The sequence below is a fragment of the Panthera tigris genome, chromosome C1 (assembly GCF_018350195.1).
Source record: "Panthera tigris isolate Pti1 chromosome C1, P.tigris_Pti1_mat1.1, whole genome shotgun sequence".
In the NCBI taxonomy this organism is placed as follows: domain Eukaryota; kingdom Metazoa; phylum Chordata; class Mammalia; order Carnivora; family Felidae; genus Panthera; species Panthera tigris.
Genome location: NC_056667.1, coordinates 117,696,604 through 117,717,561, shown reverse-complemented (window position 1 = coordinate 117,717,561; position 20,958 = coordinate 117,696,604). Strand labels below are relative to the sequence as shown.

Here is a 20,958-nt window from a genome sequence, read left to right as displayed (position 1 = left end):
TTGATTTGTATTTCCCTGATGATGAGTGACGTTGAGTATGTTTTCATGTGTCTGTCGGCCATCTGGATGTCTTCTTTGAAACAGTGACAATTTTTTTTTTTTAATTTTTATTTATTTTGAGAAAGAGCTAGAGAGCAAGCGGGGGAGGAGCAGAGAGAGGGAATCCCAAGCAGGCTCCACACTGTCAGCACAGAACCCGACGTGGGGCTGGAACTCACAAACTGTGAGATCATGACCTGAGCCCAAATCAATAGTCAGACACTTAAGGGACTGAGCCTGTACCCTTTTGTAAAAGAGATCAGCTGTTTCAACCTTGTTCTCAAAACTGAAAAAAAGAAAAGAAAAGAAAAGAAAAGAAAAGAAAAGAAAAGAAAAGAAAAGAAAAGAAAAGAAAAGAAAAGAAAAGAAAAGAAAAAAGACAAGACATTCACATTATAGTAATAGCAGTTGGAGACTTTTCTGTCCAGAGCGATAACTATTCAGAGCTTTACAATGTGATAGATCACATTGTAATTCTATCCAGAGGAAATGAAATAATAACAGTTAAACACACATTAGAAAACTAACACTTGGTGTTTGGATATTCATCGCATGCTAGGTAATCTTGGTGTTATACGGAGCAGCAAAGATAAGGCGCGTGCTTTTTACAAGCTCGCATTTTATTTTGAAGACTTGCACAAAACGTGAAGAGCAGATTATTTCACTAAGTGGTCAACAGTACATGTGAATTTGTATTGTGATGATAATATCTCCCAAACAATGTGTAAAAATGGGGAGAAGCAGTACAGTTCATTTGGAATAGATCATTAATCTGGTTCACATCTGTATCCTCTGTCTGAAACTTTCATAGGCTTAAAATATCCTAAAGAGAGCCCACCTTAACAGGATCTTCTTTTATTTAAGATTTTCTTTTATGTCTCATCTCCTGATGTACTTGTTTACATTGCTTTTATAGAGGTTTATGCAAAACTTCTGAATAATAAGGTCATACAGGCAAAACCTGGCGTAGTGCATTTTGGAGGCTATCAAGTAGAAGAACAACACCAACAGATTCTGGTAGGTATTTTTTAAGTGGGATAACTAATCATAGTAATGAAATGACGTGAATGTTCTGCATCTATATTATTCATTTAAACAGCAGCGTAATCTGCAGAAGCACGAATGTCCATTGGGCCAGAAAGATGGTTCTAGGATGAGAAATTTTAAAGTTGTACCAGTGTCCTTGGACAAGCTACTTTCTCCTACCAAAGGCTCCTCACGGCATTCTTTTTGAATGGGTGTCATTGCTAACTGGCTCTTAGGGGCTAGGAGCTGGGTGCCCTGTGCCACCCATGATTCAATTTCGTCCTTACACTCGCTCTGTGGAGGTTGTACTATTACTCTCAGTCTATAGACAAGGAAACCAGGACTCCAGGAGGTTAAATAGTTGGCTCAAGAACACACAGCTAGGAAGTGATAGAGACCGACTTTGACTTTTTGGCCGCCTTCCTCTAAACCAGTGCCTGCTTGCTCCAAGCCTACACCACCAGGGAAAGGGGTATCCCTTTCCTAAGAGGCTCTGGTGAGGGTTCTGTTCCACCTGTTCAGGTCTGATGCCCATGCCTAATTCATCCATTCTGACCAGAGAGATTCTAGCTGGGTCTGGTGGCAAGGGTCAGCTCCACTGGACAGGCTCCAGAAGGGACAGTTGAAAGGACGGACTTCAGTCCACCACAGAGTTTCGTGGGTGCCCTTCATCGACGGCATGTTCAAACTGGGGTGGGCTCTGGGTGGCCACAGCATCCCTAACTTCTATGCTTCTAGGGACCTGAACATTTAAGTCACCTCTACAACCTCAATGACCTCACATCGACCCCCTAAAGTCACACTGAGCAGGACATCTCAGAACTACTCCCACTGGGTTCTGGATCTGAGCCACAATGGCATCTGTGCATGTGTTGGGAGTGGGGCAGAGGTGGGCTCTCTTCACACGGGCCCTCTGAGACTCTGGCTTTGTACACGATGTTCCCCCCTCTGGCTCTGTCAACAGATGCCTCAAGAGTCTCTACTTTTAGACGTGATGCATTCTTAGAAGCCATGTCTTAGAGTAGGTCATTTTAAGAAAGAAGTCCAAGTATTGTGTTGGATTGCTCAGGGCAAGGAGAAGAAGCTGACACATGGCCAAGCCGTCAGGAAGTGAAGTCAGGTTTCTATCAGGCAGTCCCCAACAAACAACGCCATTTCCGTGAGTCCTCGTGCCTCAAAGTGGGTAGAGAGAATGAATCCGGAGAGAAATCTGTTAGGTGCCAAGTGTTTCCCCTTGGTAAAAGGGTTAGAATTTAAAATGGTGAATAGGAAATCCACCCCCCCCAACTAATGAGGACACATTTTTTAGAACACAGCATCAAAGGTTAATAGTTGATTTTGAAGCTTATTTTTCCTGATATTAGGTTTGCTGCCTCAACGGTGGTAGGGTAGAATTAAAATAATTATCTTTCATAGTTCCTCGCTGTTTATAATAATTAATGAATAAACAATTCACTCCCCACCCCCCCCAGCACCCTCACTCTCCTTATTCCTTCACCCAGTCTACCTTTACCCCAGGCGCCCACTAATCTGCTTTCCATTGGTATAGATTTAACTACTCTGGACATTTCATATAAGTGGAATCATATAACATGTAGTCTTGTGTGACTGGCTTCTGTCATTTGGCCTAATGTTTCCCAGGCTCATCCGACTTGTGGCATCTATCAGTACTTCCTTCCTTTCCATGACTGAATACTGTTCCATTGTATGCCTATCCCATGTTTTGTTTAGCCATTCATCCGATGGACGTTTGGGTTTCAACTTTGAGCCTCCTATGAATAGCACTCTTAGGGACACTTGTGTACGTGTTTTTGCGTGGACTTATTTTCAGTCCTCCTGGATGTATACCAAGGAGTAGAACTGTTGGGTTATATGGTATGTTAGTTTTCTGTGGCTGCTCTAACAAATAACCACAAATTGAGGATCTTAGTAAGCCAGAGATTTATTCTGGAGGTCAGAGTCCGAAATCAAGGTGTCGGCAGAGCTGTGCTCCCTCCAGAGGTTCTTGGGGAGAATGTAGTTTCGCCTCTGGCAGCTTCTGGCAGGTGTTGCTTGGCTTGTGGCTACATGACTCCACTCTCTGCCTCTGCCTTCCCATGGCCCTCTCTGACTCTCTGTCTTCTCTTCTCGTACACAGACAGGTTATTGGACTGAGGCCTACCTGGGTAATTCAGGATGATTGAATCTCAAGGTCCTTAATAACACCCACAACGATCCTTTTGTCAAATAAGGTCACATTCACAGGCTCCAGGTGTTAGGATATGAACATGCCTTCCTGAGGCCACCGTTCAACTCACTACTTTATTTGTATTTTTGTGTATTTGCACATTTTATTTGCATCTCCCTAATGACTAATGATGTTGAAGATATTTAGGCCAGGATGGTCATGATTTAAAAAAAAAATCTTGTGGGGCATCTGGCTGGCTCAGTTGGTAAAGCAGGTGACTCTTTTTTTGTTTGTTTGTTTATTTATTTATTTTTGAGAGGGATGGAGGGGCAGAGAGAGAAAGAGATTGAAAATCTCAAGTAGGCTCCACACTGTCAGTGGAGAGCCCAACGTGGGGCTTGAACTCACGGACCGTGAGATCATGACCTGAGCTGAAGTCAAGAGTCGGAAGCTTAACTGACTGAGCTACCCAGGCACCCCAGAACATGTGACTCTTGATCTTGGAGTTATAAGTTTGAGCCCCACACTGGGTGTAGAGATTACGTAAAAAAGAAAATCTTAAAAACAAAAAGATAAGCATGAGGAGGAGAAGCCACTTGATATAGCCCAGAAGGAAAGAGAAGTGGGAAAAGGATATTCAGGGCATAAAGGAAGACGTTGAGAGGTTCAGGGTCCATGCTGCAAATTTGGATACTAGCGTGCAATCTGGTTTACTTAGACTGTAGGGTTTGGGGAGGGAGGTGAAAGCTTCATTCTGTTGAAGAATAGAGATCATCTCTTTTGTACAAACAGGAATAGATACATGTGAAAAATGATTTCATCTTAATAGCCTTCTGGGAGATCTTGGGAGAGCCAAGCCTCCTGTTTCCACCAGCAGAGTTAAGCGGAAGCCTAAGGCAATTACCTTGAGATTCTTGCCAAACACGGGGAAAATCCAGCTCTGTTTTTATCTTGGTGTTGCTACAGGAAACTATGCAAATTTTCCAAGAATGGAATGATTGAATGTGGGTTTAAAACCACAATAAATTGTTCATTAACATTTGAGATTGATCCAGATCTGGTTAAAGGATTGAAAGCATTTCGCTTGGATTCATATTGAGATCAATGCTTCAACTTTCTTCAAAATTGGAAATAGTGTTTCTCAAAACAAAGACCTCTTAAATTCTTTTTACCCCCTTGGAAGAAAGATTTTGTTTGGGAAACTATATTTATTAAATAAATCATTACTGCATTTTCTCATGAGACAAGCAGTGTTGCTGTGGCCAGCCCAAAACAAAGTTGTTAGCCTATACAGACTTATCTTACATAAATTAACAGTTGCTTCAGGCTTTCTGAAATAATAGTTTTAGTTTTCAATTCCCTATTGCAGCCTTTAAGATCCTCCCCACCCCCCTGCAATGTATAGCCAAAGAATACATCTTTTATGATCATAAATGGGATCTATGTTGTTTAATTATTTAAGAAATTAATTCAGTATTTTCTTATTGCTATTTTTTTATTCATTTGACAATGCAGATATTATCTCCTGAGTTCCAAAGCATAGGCTTCACCTACAAATGAGTAGTGGGCGTGTTTGAATTTGCTCTGCCACACTCAGGTTGGAGGAAGCATCAGGTTTCTACTTTTTTAAAAATGTTTATTTATTTATTTTGAGAGAGAGACCCAGAGCGCGAGTAGGGCAGGGGTAGAGACAGAGAGGGAGAGAGAATCCCAAGCAGGCTCCACTCTGTCAGTGCAGAGCCTGATAGGGGGCTTGATCCCACGAACTGCGAGATCATGACCTGAGCCGAAATCAAGAGTCAGACGCTCAACCGACCGAGCCACCCAGGCGCCCGCCGCTTCTGTATTTTTTAAAATCAAGTTGTGGCTGGGCCCTCACCCACAGGTGCTGGCCACATCTCCAGTCTCGGGAGAGCCAGCTTCTGTCTCCTCCCATTCAGGAAGACTGGAACAGCTGAGCCACGTCAGGAGCTTTGAGGACAGACCTCTCTATAGCCCGTGATGCGGCTGATTGCAAACTGACCTAAGTCCATGAAGTTATGTCTCATTGCCAGGTGCATATTGATAATCTGACCCCGATGGGAGATGGGAGCCACCAGTCCCCTCCCAGCAGCCTCACTACCAGGTTTATCTGCCGCAATGCAAACAGGCCCAAGAAGAAATTGTGCAACGCATAAGACACTTACTAGCAAGCAGGCAACAAGGAATTTCCATACTCGCAGTCTCCAGGAAGGCCCAGCCATTAGCTCCTTGCAAGGAAGCTTTGCTGGCAGCAGATGCAGGAGCATCTGTGGGTAAGATTGGCCACCCTTCCAACGGGCTAACAATATGTTTTGTGCTGTGCAAAACGCAAGACCTAAAGGAGTCCTGGGTCTTTGGAGGTCACTGTAAAGGACACTGGGCTCTGGGCTCACCAGGTTCTCCTGTGCCTTTTGTTTAAGAGCAGGAATGCCTGTATGATGTTCCTAGTTAGTACGTATACCCTGAACATCCCTTATGCTTATATTGAAGACCCTCTAGTGTCAGTTTAGGTGAACAGGATTGAAGTGCTTTTAGTAGCCACCTCTGGAGTATGGACTCTGGGTTAGGATCTTGTAGTGTGCACTAAGTACTCCTAGAGTGCAGATTACTGATTTCTTCTAAGAAATACACACCTGGAATACACAGTAAAAGCAGTCCCTACCACCCTTGTTTGTTGCCCTATCCTCATACTGGATTTTTTTTTTTTAAGTGACAGACAATATAAACCACCTCTACTCCCAATTCTTGGACTGCAACGCGAGGGCTTCCTTTGATGACAAGCATGGGCATAGAGTTCATTTTTTTTTTTTAAATGTTTGTTTATTTTTGAGTGAATGTAAGCAGGGGAGGGGCAGAGAGAGGGGGATAGCGGATCCCAAGTGGGCTTTGCTCTGACAGCAGTGAGCCCGACGTGGGGCTCAAACTCATGAACTGCAAGATCATGACGTGAGCCTAAGTCAGATGCTCAACCCACTGAGCCACCCAGGCGCCCCAGGGGGCTGAGTTCTTTGTCAAGGCTTCCAGGTCCTGGGGCTGCATGGCTACCTCTCCACCTCCAGGCAGGTCCCACCACCCCAGGGTTCTGGGTGTGATGAACACAGGCCCCAGGCATCCTGGGTCCCAGCATACCTGTCCCCCCAATCTCTGTTGAAAGACCCCCTCTCAAGAGCAGGGCCCCAGGAGCCCACACCTTCACCCAAACTGCCCCTCTGCAGGCTCCTTGGAGGTCAGGAGTGGCCTGGAGAACTTTTTTTGTTTTTTGTTTTTTGTTTTTTTAAGGCTTTTAGCATATTAAAAAAAAGAAAAGATATGCCAAAACACAGGGTCACTTTAGGCATGTTCAGAGGTGACAAAGAATAACTTTTAACAAATGCAAACACTACTGTAACGTCATCAGGAAGTAATATCTGAATTTTAATTTAGGGCTTCAGTGTTGGACAATGGGCCCCGTGACAGGCCCAGCCTCTGGCCTAGACTTTGGAAACCAAACTCCTCTTAACTGTTCCTTGCCCAGGTGAAGCCCAAACCCCCAGATTCCAAAGTTCTTGGTCCCATCTCAAGCAGAAGGAGGAAAGACACCTGTACTTGGAGACCGAGTTAATTTGTCCATCATATTGTCCTACCTCATGGGCAGAGAATTCCCGACCTGGACATCTTTCCCATTTGCCCCAGGGATGGATTGGAGGCTGTCCTAGCCACAGGCCTTTTTCCTGATTTTTTTGACCACCTAAGTGTTGCTGGGCCCCCAGCACCAGTGGCATGTAATTCCAGAAACTGTGGGAGATGACCGGGTGGCTGGCTTCTTCTTAGTTGAGTCACAGGCCTAAATGGAGTTGTTGTGAAAATTCCGTAATGAAAGGCAACCTGGTTCTGAGAGGAGTCGGGTGGCCAGCAGGGGGAGCTCTCAGCCCCCACCACTCTGCAATTGCACACCCAATAGGAAGAGATGTACCTTAGGTACTGTGCTGCTATCTCAGCAGGAAAAAGGAAGGTTTTCCTCCTGCCCTAGCAACAGCCCAGCCAATGAGAGACCGGCACAGCTCAACCAGTGAAAAACTCCTATACTTCAAACTCCAGTGGAGTTTACCCCAATGGACTTTTTGTTTATAACTGCTCTCCCCCTTTCCCCCTTTCCTCTATAAGAGAGCAGTCCTCTCCTTTAGTCTGGGCACTTGTGTATGGGTTTTTCGGTAGCCTGCACGTCCTGGTTTGCAGTTCTCTGCTGCTTCTGAATAAACCCATTTTTGCTGGCAAGATGACTGGCAGGTTTGGTTTTGTTTTTTTAATTTTTGTTTATTTATGGGAGATTGCAAGCAGGGGAGGAGTAGAGAGGAGGGGACAGAGGATCCAAAGCGGGCTCTGCTGACAGGCTGACAGCAGCGAGCCTGATGTAGGGCTTGAACTCACAAATGGTGAGATCATGACCTGAGCCAAAATCAGATGCTCAACTGACTGAGCCACCAGGCATCCCCTGGGAGTTTTGTTTTTGAGGTTAACAGAGTTCAACAAAAAGGCACACAAGGTAACTGGTCAGGACTGGGGAGGAGGGACATGTGCCTAAGCAGATAGCTTCCTGGGGGCTATAGGCTCTCGTAAAGCCCCTAATCTGGGCAGAAGGCACGTGGGTGTGCTTTATTGTCCTTTAAATGGGGTTATGTTTATTTTATTATTCTTTAAATGGGGTGTGATGCATTTCAAATCTTTTTGAAAGTTAAACAATAAATTCTATCTCCTCAAATCCCTTCAGGAACAAGGTAAGTTCTAAATAAATGCGGAGGTAAGTACGCAGATACATAAGACCGTGTTTTCTCTGAATGCTTCTCTGTTTCTCGCAGCATCTGGTCAATATTTCCAACGAAGACACACGTGTGCATATTTTACCCCCTCAAACCAAATACTTTCAGATCAAGTATGTGAAAAAGGTAAGTGTGGTCCGGTTACCTATTCTCCACTGTGTTCTTTGTTAGGTTGTGGCTTTCTGGGTGGTAGGTCGGCTTGGGACGGGGTACAGCCCTGCTGTCTGTGTGCTCTGGGGCCTGTCCCCATGACAGCCTACTTGTCTTCTAGGAACACCACCTTGTCCCCGGCTTGTCCCTCACAATCACCATTACATTTTCTCCGGATGAGTGGAGATACTATTACGACTGCATTCGGGTTCACTGTAAGGTAAGTTTTCTTAAAATTGGTGTTTTTGGGGTAAGGGGCAGAAGGATGTCAAGACTTCCATCCTGAGGGAAGAATGAAGAAATGATACGGTAAGTGAAGTTCTCACCCAGTGCATGTGTTCCTTGGGCAGTTGGCGTGAGTGGCACGAGGGTCCTTGTCCAGTGACATGGGCCCCAGGTGTGAGAGCCACAAAGAACCAGGGCAGAGCCGTGAGACATCATTTGCTGTAGGTTTCCTGCCTGCCCTGGCCTAGAAACCTCATTTATCGTGTAGCGCTAGGAGTTGATAAGGACTTTTTTCAAGTAGCTTCGACATACTCCTTTAAGTGCTAGGTTACAAAATTAGCAACACCCCTAATTTGTGATTATAAACCCCAGGGACCGGATGGTGTCCTGTGGGAAGGCCCTCAGAGGCAGCCCTGGGGGTCTGCAGGGAGGTGGGCGCCTGTGTGGCCTGACCCCAGATGGCTGCGCCATGTGAGTCCCTGTGAGCCTCTTCTAAGCCAGTGAATTCGTCCCGTGGCCTCCAGCCGGAGCCCAGCTCCACGTGCTGTCAATCCCTCTCTTCAGACTGTCCCCCCCACCCCCACCCCGACACTTTCCTTTTCTCTCCCACGTCCGGCTCTTGCAAGTTAAGAAGGCTTCGGGTGAACTAAATTTAGTTTTTCATAACTAAAACTGGAAGAGTATGTTTTAGTGATCAATGAGTTTCAGTTTTTTTTTTCATTTTTAAAAAATTTTTGAGACATTTATTCATGTTTGAGAGGCAGAGAGAGAGACAGAGCACGAGTGAGGGAGGGGCACGGAGAGAAAGGGAGACACAGAATCCGAAGCAGGCTCCAGGTCCCGAGCTGTCAGCACAGAGCCCAGCGTGGGGCCCGAACTCACTTACTGGGAGATCATGACCTGAGCCGAAGTCAGACGCTTTAACCTACTGAGCCACCCGGGCGCCCCAGTGAGTTTCAGTTTTTAAACAGAAAATAAAAAAGCTCAACTAAAAATTAGAGTATTGCTTTCAGAAGGAGTATCTGTACCAAGAATACAAATCTCGAGGGCAGGCGTACAGAGCGCCACAGCACGTCTGCTGCTACTTAATGGTAGCGCTAATAATGATACTTGCATTTATTCAGTGCTCTTAACTCTTCCAGGCCAGCACCGGCTTTCATTCTTAAAAATACCTTTAGGGGCGCCTGGGTGGCTCAGTCGGTTAAGCGTCCGACTTCAGCTCAGGCCACGATCTCGCAGTCCGTGAGTTCGAGCCCCGCGTCGGACTCTGGGCTGATGGCTCAGAGCCTGGAGCCTGCTTCAGATTCTGTGTCTCCCTCTCTCTCTGCCCCTCCCCTGTTCATGCTCTGTCTCTGTCTGTCTCAAAAATAAATAAACATTAAAAAAAAATTTAAAAAAATACCTTTAAAGTGAAGGCGAAATTATTCCCATTTTGCAAAGGAAGAATCGAGGCCTGGAGAGGTTAACGGTCTTGTTCAAGGTCATACGTTAGGCAGGGCTGGAAGTAGATGTGCCCTATACCAGTTCATTGTTTACTGTTCGATGCCATCTGGATCAGCTGCTGCCATCATGGTTTCTGTTCCTCTCAGGCTACTGCCGATTGTGTTTTCTTCTAATTTTCTGAAATAGAAGCTGATAGATTACTGTCTTTGTGTCTACACAAAGGCATCATCTCCCCTGGGTAATAGTGAATATCGCTTCACTGAAATGTGCTTAGAATCGCCTACATTTTGGTTATAGCTAAGAAAGCTCAGTATGTCTAATGTTCTGTTTAAGCACTCAGCTTTCTTTTTTTTTTTTTTTAATTTTTTTTTTCTTTTTTACGTTTTATTTATTTTTGAGACAGAGAGAGACAGAGCATGAACAGGGGAGGGGCAGAGAGGGAGGGAGACACAGAATCGAAAGCAGGCTCCAGGCTCTGAGCCATCAGCCCAGAGCCCGACGCGGGGCTCGAACTCACGGACCGTGAGATCGTGACCTGAGCTGAAGTCAGACGCTCAACCGACTGAGCCACCCAGGCGCCCCAGCACTCAGCTTTCTTAAGGAAATATTTTTAACGATAGAAAACAACATAAGCAATAAAGTGCCTACAAGTTCACCTTTGAAAATTATAGCCTCCAGTATGATAAACTTGACTTTTTTTCCCATTAATTTTAGGGAGATGACACTTTGCTCATTCCTATCCATGCCTATCCTGTCATGAACACACTGGACTTTCCCTCATTTATAAATCTATCAAATGTTCTCCTTGGTGAAAGGTGAGTTACCAAGATGACCTACCAAAATGTCATAGGTCATGAAAAGTTAAGAGATACGCATAACAGAAACTGAGATTTGTATTTTTCCTAGATTTGTATTTTTCTAGCTGAGTTAGCCTGGACTTAATAGTCAGAAAGATAAAACAAAAACAAAAGCCCATGTCACAATATCGTGAGCAAGGAAGGGAATTTATTGGGCCATTTAACTGAAAGCTGCAAGGTGGATCTTCAGGCATGGCTGGTTCTAGGGGTTTAAATCAGCTTTCAGGAACCTGCCTCTCTCCATTTCTTGGTTCTGCTTCTCTCTGCAGGCTTCTTTCACAAGAGGCTTCCCCTTCACAGGGGTAAGAAAGCTGCCAGAAGCTTTAAACACTGTTGGCAACAGGGGTTGGAGGGACTGGAGGGGTTGGGGATGTTCAAGCAAAAGTTCCAGGATTGAGTCTTATTGGACCAACTTGGATTTTGTGCCCATCCATTAACCAAACTCTGCTTTGGATGGGAAAGCAAAAAGAACAGAAAGTTACTGTCCAAGCCACGTCTCAGATTCCTCGACCCTGTCTTATTGGGAAAATAGTCTCCCGTGTCATGTACCTGTTGTTGTTTTTTTCCAGTAAATATTTATTAAATATTTACTACTCATACCTAAATATCTCTACCTGTCCCTAAAGATATAAAAAGATGGATACTGAGCTGTTAGATAAAGCCATATAATGGCCATGCCAGTTGTTAATACTTCTATACTGGTTGGGAAATATATACTGTCCTGAGCTCCCGTCCCTCCATCCCAGCTGCCTGGCCCCTTTCCTGCCCTCCGTGCCACCTTTTAATGATTCAGCCACTAAGTTGTTGATACCTGGCAATTTGGGGGTCGGGGGGAGACATCTGCAGGACATGGCCTCAGCCTTATAGCCACTCTACTTGAGTGCTGCCCAGAAGTCCCGATTGATTGACACTTTGAATATCACCCATGGCAAAAAGGTAAATCGACAAAGGTTCTGATTCTGAATGTCTCAGAGTCTAATGGGGATAGAATCATGGCATTGGTTAATTACATCGATCGCTAAGTGCTATATGTATTAGAGACACGTTTGGGGTCCTATATAGGCCCAGAAGATGAAGCTGACTGGAGAAATGGGAGTGATTACTCCTCACTTCTCTGGGGGTGACATCTGGTTGTCCTAAGAGGACTCCATAGGGTGGTAGAATATGAGGATGACATTTGAGGCGGGGAAATAGCACGTACAAAGGCATGGTGGCAGCAGAGAGCCTGGACTATATCTTATAGGTGATTTAGCACTGGAGAGTGTTAATCCACCCAATAGCTGGCAGATACTAGATGTCTCTTGCTATAGGTCCGGATGGTGAACAAAGACTGGGTTTCAGCATGCTTTGGGGGTGAAAGCAAGTTCAAGTGCCTGCAGCAGCACTGAGCAGGGTGTGTACAAATTGCTAATGACCAGATAGCAGGGTTAGATAGAGAGCCAGCTGAACCCTTTGGGATGAGGGAGCGCTTATAGACTAATATGTATAGCTTCATGGCCCTTCCTTTGTAGTACCATTTGGCATCCTTGAGCGAAACCCCCAAATCAATTCTGAAATAGTGGCCTTAGTTCAGCCGACGTGTAACCTTCTCCTTGTACCCGCCCCCCAGCCCACACACCTTCCCATGACCTCTGACTCTCCATCCGTCTATACTTTTTTTCTCAAATTCTTTAAGAATTACAAATAAATAATACACACAGAAGAATATATAGTCATGTGTATAGCCTGGGTGGCTCAGTCGGTTAAGCGGCCGACTTCGGCTCTGGTCATGATCTCGCGGTCTTTGAGTTCGAGCCCCGCGTCAGGCTCTGTAAGGTTTAAACAATAATAATATAATGAACACTGCCTTCAAGACATAACACATTACCAGTAACTTTGCAGCTACTACTTGGACTTTTGTGATAATCATTTCTTTGATGTATTTTAGTAGTTTTGCCACATACGCATGCACCCCTAAGTAACACATTGTTTCGTTTTGCCAGTGTGGGATCTTTATATAAGTGGAATCTTACTGTATGTAAGTTCTCCTGCAACTTGCTTTTTCTATTCCACATTAGGGTTTTGTGGTTTTGCCATGTTAACTCACATAGCTAGAGTTGGTGTCCACTGAATGGATTGACCACGATTTTTTTTTTATTTTAGTTTTTTTTTTAACGTTTTATTTATTTTTGAGAGAGAGCATGAGCGAGGGAGAGGCAGAGAGTGGGGGTGACAGAGGATCTGAAGAAGCATGCTCTGTGCTGACAGCAGTGAGTCCGATGCGGGGCTTGAACTATGAACTCATGAACAGTGAGATCGTGACCCGAGCCTGAAAGCGGATGCTCAGCCACCCAGGTGCCTTGCTTTGACCAGCACTGCTGATGTACATCCCTGCACGTGGTGTGGAGCACATGTTCTAGAGTTTCTCCAGGGTATGCATCTACAAGTGGATGGTCTACCACAAGTTCACTGTTAACTTTGTAACACCAGCTTGTTTTCCAGAATGGCTATGCCCATTCACACGCCTACCTGCAGCGCAGGAGAATTCCTCTCTGCCTATACCACTGCTGAACGATGGGTATTATCAGATTTTGACATTTTCACTGACATGTATTCTTGCCCCCTTGCTCTTCAGCCCTCTGTTTATTTTCCGGAACACATTTTGCCAGAGCTCTATCCCAGTATTTCCTCTCTCCCCCTCTTCAACCCTTCCTGTCTTCACCCAGTCCTTGTCAGTGCTAAGTGCTCTGCAAAGTTGAGTCCCTCCTGGCAGGACCCACTCACTCTATGCATTTTGAGGCCAAATATAGCTATTTCCTTTAAATGGGTGACTGTAGTGACTTTTATGAAAATCAAAGTGGTAGAAAAGTAGGAACTATCTAACTTCCTAGTTCTTGAATCCTTCTTTCCTTCCTTCCTTCCTTCCTTCCTTCCTTCCTTCCTTCCTTCCCTCCCTCCTTCTTTCTTTCCTTTTTTCCCTCCACAAATTTCAAATTACTTTTTGTTTGGGTCATAAGCCAAGCTTAGGAATTGAGAACAATGGCAGGGGCACCTGGGTGGCTCAGTCGGTTAAGCGTCCAACTTTGGCTCAGATCATGATCTCATGGTTCATGGGTGCCAGCCCCGTGTCAGGCTGTGTGCTGACAGTTCAGAGCCTGCAGCCTGCTTTGGATTCTTTGTCTCCCTCTCTCTCTGCCCTCTTCTGCTCACACTCTGTCTCTTTCTCTCTCTCTCTCTCAAAAATAAATAAACATTAAAAAAAAAAGTTAAAAAAAAGGAATTGAGAACAATGGTTTAATAAATTGGTGAAAACAATGTAGCTTATAGTGCAGACATTAGTCTGATTCTTATACATAAATCTACCAACTTACTGAGAAGCTTTTCCCAAACTATTTTGTACATAATGCCCTTCATTTATAATCAGAATGAAAATTTCAGCTAAACAGTTTATTAAACTGAGTTACTGTGTATAATGGTGTGAATTTTTTAAAACTCTGTCAAAGGATAAGCATGCTCCTTTTTTCCTTCACACATACTGGCAGCAGGCAGTATCCTCCCAAGGCTTTATGCCCTTTACTTAACAACTGTTAACTGTCCAAACTGTCTTCTGCTTCGTTCAATCTAAAAACATCTGGTTATAGGGCAGGAGGGAAGGATTTGAAATGGCTTTCACCTTAAATGTTCTCTGTTCATTCTAGGCTACCTTGAGGGTTGAAGGTACCCTTTGGGTGGGTTCTTTATTTGGGATTCATTCATTCATTAGATGTTTACTGAATGCCAGTGGGTGCAATGCACCATGTTAGGTACTGAGTACACAGAGATGCTTAAGAGCTGAGATCATGACCAAGCAGACAATCCTAATGTCTAATGTGGGTGTATTCAGAGCAAGGACACCTAACCCAGTGCAGTGGGAAGTGAGGGCATTTGGGACAGGGGGTGGGAAGTGCTCAGACAGGATTTTCTAGAGGAGAATATCTCTGAACTGAGGTGTTGTGGGGTTTTTTTGTTTGTTTTTGTTTTTTTTTTTGTTTTTTTTTTGTTTTTTTTAGTGTTTATTTTTGAGACAGAGCATGAGCAGGGGAGGGGCAGAGAGAGAGGGAGACACAGAATCCGAAGCAGCCTCCAGGCTGTCAGCACAGAGCCCGACGCGGGGCTCGAACTCACGAACCGTGAGATCATGACCTGAGCCGAAGTTTGACGCTTAACCGACTGAGCCACCCAGGCGCCCCCGTGGAAAAATATTTGAAGAGGACAAAACCTTCTAGAAGTCAGACTCCTTTTGAATAGCGCCATACACCAACAATTCTAAATATTACCGGTGATGAAATATTCCTCCCTACAAGGGGAGACTTGTTCCCAGCTGCTGCTCAGACCCATGAGAAGCGATCGCCTCATTCGTGACCACCAGTCTCCCTGAGGCCTCATTTTTGTTCTTATCACAGTATTTCCTCACCTGTGCGGCCCACTGGGACATCTGGCAGTGGGCTTCTGGCTCTTTCTCTGCCTCAGTGTGAGCCCCCCCCCCCCCCTCCCCGCCACCTCTATGCAAACGGAACACCCTCAACACTGCTCCTTCGGTTTCTGCAGGGGCTGCTTGAGAGATCGGGGCGGGGACTAGACAGGGATGCACGTCGTCGCATGCTGAACTCTACACTTGTCCCAGCTGCTTCTGTGCCCGCCTCACCCGGCTCTCCTTCCCGCCCCGCCCTGCCCCGGGGCAACTCCAGTCAGCACCTCCTTCTGCCCTGCGTCCACCTGTCTTGGTGTCTTTTAGAGATGGGGGTGCCTGACTGCTTGCAGTCTTGTTTCTGGCTCTCTCTGCTCCCACCTTAGCTCCGCATCCTCGGCCTCTCCGTTTGTGCCTCCTCATGGAAAACCTAAATCCCCGCATGGTTTTCTAAGGAGGTTTTAGATTGTTGGAAGAGAACGAAGTCCACCAAAGCTTGTCTGTTGAAGACTGTTTTTAGTCCCCAACTTGTCATTGCTTCATTCATTCATTCATCCATCCAACCATCCATTCATGCGTCCATTCATCCACTCTGAATTGGACCTGCTGACCCCCAATTTGTAGCTTCTGATTTAATTAAACTGCTGACCTGTTTGGTTTCCTTCAGATGGTGGTGGCCCGCACAGTTTTGTTTTGTTTTTTTTTAAACCTCGAATTCGCTGTCAACATTTAAAAATCAAAAGATTTCACATAAAAATTTAGATTTTTACTTTTTTTTTTTTTTTTAAAGAAAAAAAAGGTGCCGGGTGGCTCAGTCGGTTAAGCATCCAAGTTCAGATCAGGTCATGATCTCACGGTTCATGGGTTCAAGCCCCTCACGGGGTCACTGTTGTCAACGTGGAGCTCGCTTCAGACCTCTGTCCCCCCACCGCCTCTCTGCTCCTCCCCTGCTCATGCTGTCTGTCTCTCTCAAAAGTAAATAAACATTTAAAATGCATTAAAAAAAAAAAAAAGAAAAGATCCAGCAATACTGGGCCCACGGTCCTGCATGATCACGGTTAGTTCAATGGAGATAAAACAGAAGCTGCCTCTTTATTTTTTTTTTTAAGTTTATGTATTTATTTTGAGAGAGAGAGAAAGGCAGAGAGGGAGAGAGAGAGAATCCCAGGCGGGCTCCTCACTATCAGCACAGATCCCAACTTGCAGCTTGATCTCACAAACCATGAGATCATGACCTGAGCCAAAACCAGGAGTCGGACGCTTAACCGACTGAGCCACCCGGGGGGGGGGAGGGGGCCTGAAGCCGCCTATTTAGAGGGCAGTGCCTTTGCCAGCTCACCGCAGTCCCCACCACTCCTTATCACCTCACATACAGCCCTCCTCCCTCCTTTTTGTTACTTGACTGGCCTCTGAGGACTTGCGGCAAAAACACTGAAAAGGAGACAAGGCAGCCAAGGGTCGGGTTCCACAGCATGGACCCACTGATGGCTCTGGAGCCGTTCTGTCTGTGTGTCTACTCCAGGCTCCCTCTGCTGCATGCTGGCTGTGTGACCCGGAAAAATGACAGCCTCTCTCTGCCTCTTAGAATCCTCATCTGTAAAATACAGTGCGTAAGAGTCTCTGCCTCTTAAAGTTGTTCTGGAGGATTAAGCAGGTTAAAGTAGGACTTATTAATAGTTAACATTTGTAAGTTTTTAATACTTACGAGTACTAAGAACGGTGCTTAGATGTAGCTCCTGATTCATATTAGCTATCGCCAGCATCATCATCATCATCACCCAAGAGATTTTTACCTAAGTAACACACACGTGAGACCCAGATGGGTTGGCTCACACTTGAGCAAAGGTAGACAGCATATAGAGAAATCAGGATGAGAAGCTTAGAGCAGGAAGGCGGCGGCCAAGTTGAAGGTGGCCTTCTGACACTGAGCAGCTGGGCTAGCAGCTAAGGGGCGTGTGTGAAGCTCTGGAACAGCCAGGCAGGTACTGGGCCCCAGCTGGGGAGAGTGGCCCAGTGGCAAGTGCACAGAGGGGCAGGGCAGGGAGGAGGGTGTGGCTGTAAGTCCAGGATCAGGAGCTCTTTTGTCTTGGCATTTATACTTAAAAAAACAAACAAAAAAACAAGTTTTGTTGAGATATAATTCACATGTCATAAAACTTACTAATTTAAAATGTGCAGTTCAGGTCGTCTGATGGCTCAATTGGTTAAGCGTCTGGCTCTTGGTTTCAGCTCAGGTCATGATCTCCCAGTTCGTGAGTTCAAGCCCCGTGTCAGGCTCCATACTGACAGTGAGGAGCCTGCTTGAGATTCTCAGTCTCCCTCTCTCTCTGTCCCTCTCCTGCTCACTCTCTATCTCTCTCTCTCTCAAAATAAATAAATAAACGTTCAAAAAAAATAAATAATAAATAAAATAACACGTATGGTTCAATGGATTTTAGTATATGCAGCCATAACCACAATCAATTTTAGAACATTTTCATTACCCCAAAAGGAAACCCATTATCCACTCTTCATTTTTCCCCTCAAACTTCCTAGTCTCAAGCAGACTCCGACTTTCTGTCTCTATAAATTTGCCTATTCTGGACGTTCGTATGATGGCAGCATACATTACGTGGTCTTTTGTGACTGACTTCTTTTACTTAGCATCATGTGTCCCAGGTTCATCTAACTTACAACATGTATCAACACTTCATTCCTTTTTATTGCCAAGTAATATTCCATTGTGTGCCGGTACCACATTTTATTTATCCCTTCATCGGTTGATGGATGTTGATTGTTTCCACTTTTGGGCCACCTTGGATAATGCAACATTTGTGTGCATGTTTTTATGTGGCTACATGTGCTCAGTTGTGTTGGGTGTATACCTAGGAGTGCAATTGCTAGGGAATATGGGACTCTATGTGTAGTGTTTCAAGGAACTGTGGAACTAATTTCCAAAGTGGCTGCACCATTTTTAATTTCTACTGCCAATGTATGAGAGTTCCAATGGGCACTTAGATTTGTAAATGTTAGAGTAAAGCAGCCATTTCTACAGCTAAAGAAAAATTACAAAGACAAAGGTGATGGGAAAATATAAATCCAAACAGAAGGTAGATTCAGAGGGTATATTTTCCCTTTGCCTATAGAATCAATTTAGACAAAATGGCTAGAAATCACAGGGCCTGCATTTAATACCACCAAGTTTGCTTTCTTACTTTGAGGTTGCTTCTGGAGAGAAGCAAGTCTGGCCTGGATAGTGCCTCTCTGAGGACGGGATAGTCCTCACACATTTTCCACAAGGTCATGAAGTAGACTCACATATATTCATCAACCCTATTTCCACTGGCTGCATTTGACGGTTGTAAATTTTCCTTGCTGAGATAAAATCCCACGTGGACATTTGCCAGCTACCCATAAACAACCATGGTGGCTCGAGATCTGGTAAAATGTATTTTTGACAGCTTCTGTAAATAACCAAAAGTTGCATTCTGGTTTCTGTCCAACATCTCTAAATCAAACACTGGGGTGCAGAGGACTTTCAACTCTCTTTCCCTTTTGTAGTTTGAAATTCTGCTTTATAATTAGTCTCACCACCCTGGCTGATTAAATTCCGTGATCACGTGATATCTTAGAGAGTGCTGTCGATAAAATACGATTTTCCCCTTCCTATATGCGCAAGTGAAGAAGAACTTGCTGCTTTTAGGTACTGAAATTCGGTATCTTTCCATTTGTGTGGTTCTAAACAATTCATATTAATTCATCATACTCTGTGGTTTCTCTAGCGGTGCCAACCTGCTACCAAATAACTGGTTGAAATCTGAAACAAACCCAGTCAGTTGACCGGTTGTTCTCTCCATGGAGCATCAACTGATCTTCCTTGCCCCAAGCTGACTCTGTTGACTGTTTGGTTAGTGTGCTTTAGACAAGCTTATGTGAAAGTCACCTGGGTCCTCCCCTGGATTCCCTGTCACTTGCCATTTTTCACTCTGGGCTGTGCCATAGACAAAGCAGCCATGTTGATCTAAAGCAAGTGGAACTCTTGAGTTTATCTCAGGGATACAGATGCTGTGTAGACCACAGGGTCACATTAACAACACCAGTAGAACCTGTCCCTGGCTGCACCATTCCAAAGCCAGGATATTTTAGCCTCTGGAACTTTTACACAAGTTTAAGAATTTACCAAAGGATTCTTTTCCTTAGGAACTGAACCTCATGCCTCATTTTAGAAAGTGTGGGAATGGCCAAAGTCAGAGTAGGATGTCTGAATAAAACTCAGTTCTCTCACTGTCCTACAGTTGAAAGCATGTGGGCCATGGGAGGAGGTGCATCCTTAAACTAGCACTGGAGGGAAAGATCGACAGCGCAGATGCCCAGCATAGACAGCAACCAGGTCCTTTTTTGAACTGTGCCAGGAAAGAGTCTCTGTGTGAAGGGCGCACCGACCAGCTATACCTGAGTTAGAAAGAAGGTACCAGAATGACTACAAAATTGATCTTTAGAGGGGTTTGTGGGAGCCCTCGCTACCCAAAGAGAATAATTCCCATTTCTTAGCTCATCCAGGGAAACACGTTCCTTATTCATTCTAGAGACTCATTTCTCATATCCCAAAGTCAGAGTTGACTTGAAGGAGCAGCAGCATTTTGTGGAAACTTTCTAACAAAGGCAACTTGAGCTCATCAACACACTTGGGCTTTAATTCATTTTGGCCCCTACTTGGGATTATTGAGCCGTCGTGAACTTGCATTTCAAAATTGCTTCAAAGCTGACTTAAAAAATTGCTGTCACTTAACAGCCTAAATGTTTACTATATGAAAAATTCTACCACATTTTATAGTTAAAATTGCTTTGATGTAATATCCCTTTGTTGAGCTAATATCTTGACCCAGTCTCTATGAATTTTAGCAGGAAAGAAAATCATCCCACCCCTAAACCATAGGGATCTATATTAATAATGAAAGGGTATAAATGCTTTCCCCTTTCTTTTTTTTTTAATTTTTTTTTTAACGTTTATTTATTTTTGAGACAGAGAGAGACAGAGGATGAACGGGGGAGGGCCAGAGAGAGAGGGAGACACAGAATCTGAAACAGGCTCCAGGCTCTGAGCAGTCAGCACAGAGCCCAACGGGGGGCTCGAACCCACAGACCGCGAGATCATGACCTGAGCCGAAGTCGGCCGCTTAACCTACTGAGCCACCCAGGCGCCCCTGCTTTCCCCTTTCAGTCGGCAGACGTGGGTACCATCAACAAAGGGAACTTTCTTTTCTTTCTTTTTTTTTTTTTAAATATCTTTTTTTTAAATTTTTTTTTTAACATTTATTTATTTTTGTGACAGAGAGAGACAGAGGATGAACGGGGGAGGGCCAGAGAGAGACGGAGACACAGAATCTGAAACAGGCTCCAGGCTTTGAGCTGTCAGCACAGAGCCCGACGCGGGGCTCGAACCCACAGACCGCGAGATCATGACCTGAGCCGAAGTCGGCCGCTTAACCTACTGAGCCACCCAGGCGCCCCTGCTTTCCCCTTTCAGTCGGCAGACGTGGGTACCATCAACAAAGGGAACTTTCTTTTCTTTATTTTTTTTTTTAAATATCTTTTTTTTAAATTTTTTTTTTAACATTTATTTATTTTTGTGACAGAGAGAGACAGAGGATGAACGGGGGAGGGCCAGAGAGAGAGGGAGACACAGAATCTGAAACAGGCTCCAGGCTCTGAGCTGTCAGCACAGAGCCCGACGCGGGGCTCGAACCCACAGACCGCGAGATCATGACCTGAGCCGAAGTCGGATGCTTAACCGACTGAGCCACCCAGGCGCCCCAACAAAGGGAACTT

General features: G+C 44.9%; 1 protein-coding gene across 5 annotated transcripts in view; it reads left to right on the top strand.

The window, feature by feature from the left end:
- Positions 1 to 20,958, top strand: part of CFAP221 (cilia and flagella associated protein 221) — a 104,578-nt gene that overhangs the window by 4,462 nt on the left and 79,158 nt on the right. For all 5 annotated transcript variants that reach the window (XM_007091153.3, XM_042994264.1, XM_007091154.3 and 2 more), the window contains 4 exons: positions 956 to 1,056; positions 8,089 to 8,175; positions 8,321 to 8,419; positions 10,582 to 10,682. In XM_007091153.3, the coding sequence (XP_007091215.1) occupies positions 956 to 1,056; positions 8,089 to 8,175; positions 8,321 to 8,419; positions 10,582 to 10,682 (388 nt within the window). The remainder of the gene's footprint in view (positions 1 to 955; positions 1,057 to 8,088; positions 8,176 to 8,320; positions 8,420 to 10,581; positions 10,683 to 20,958) is intronic.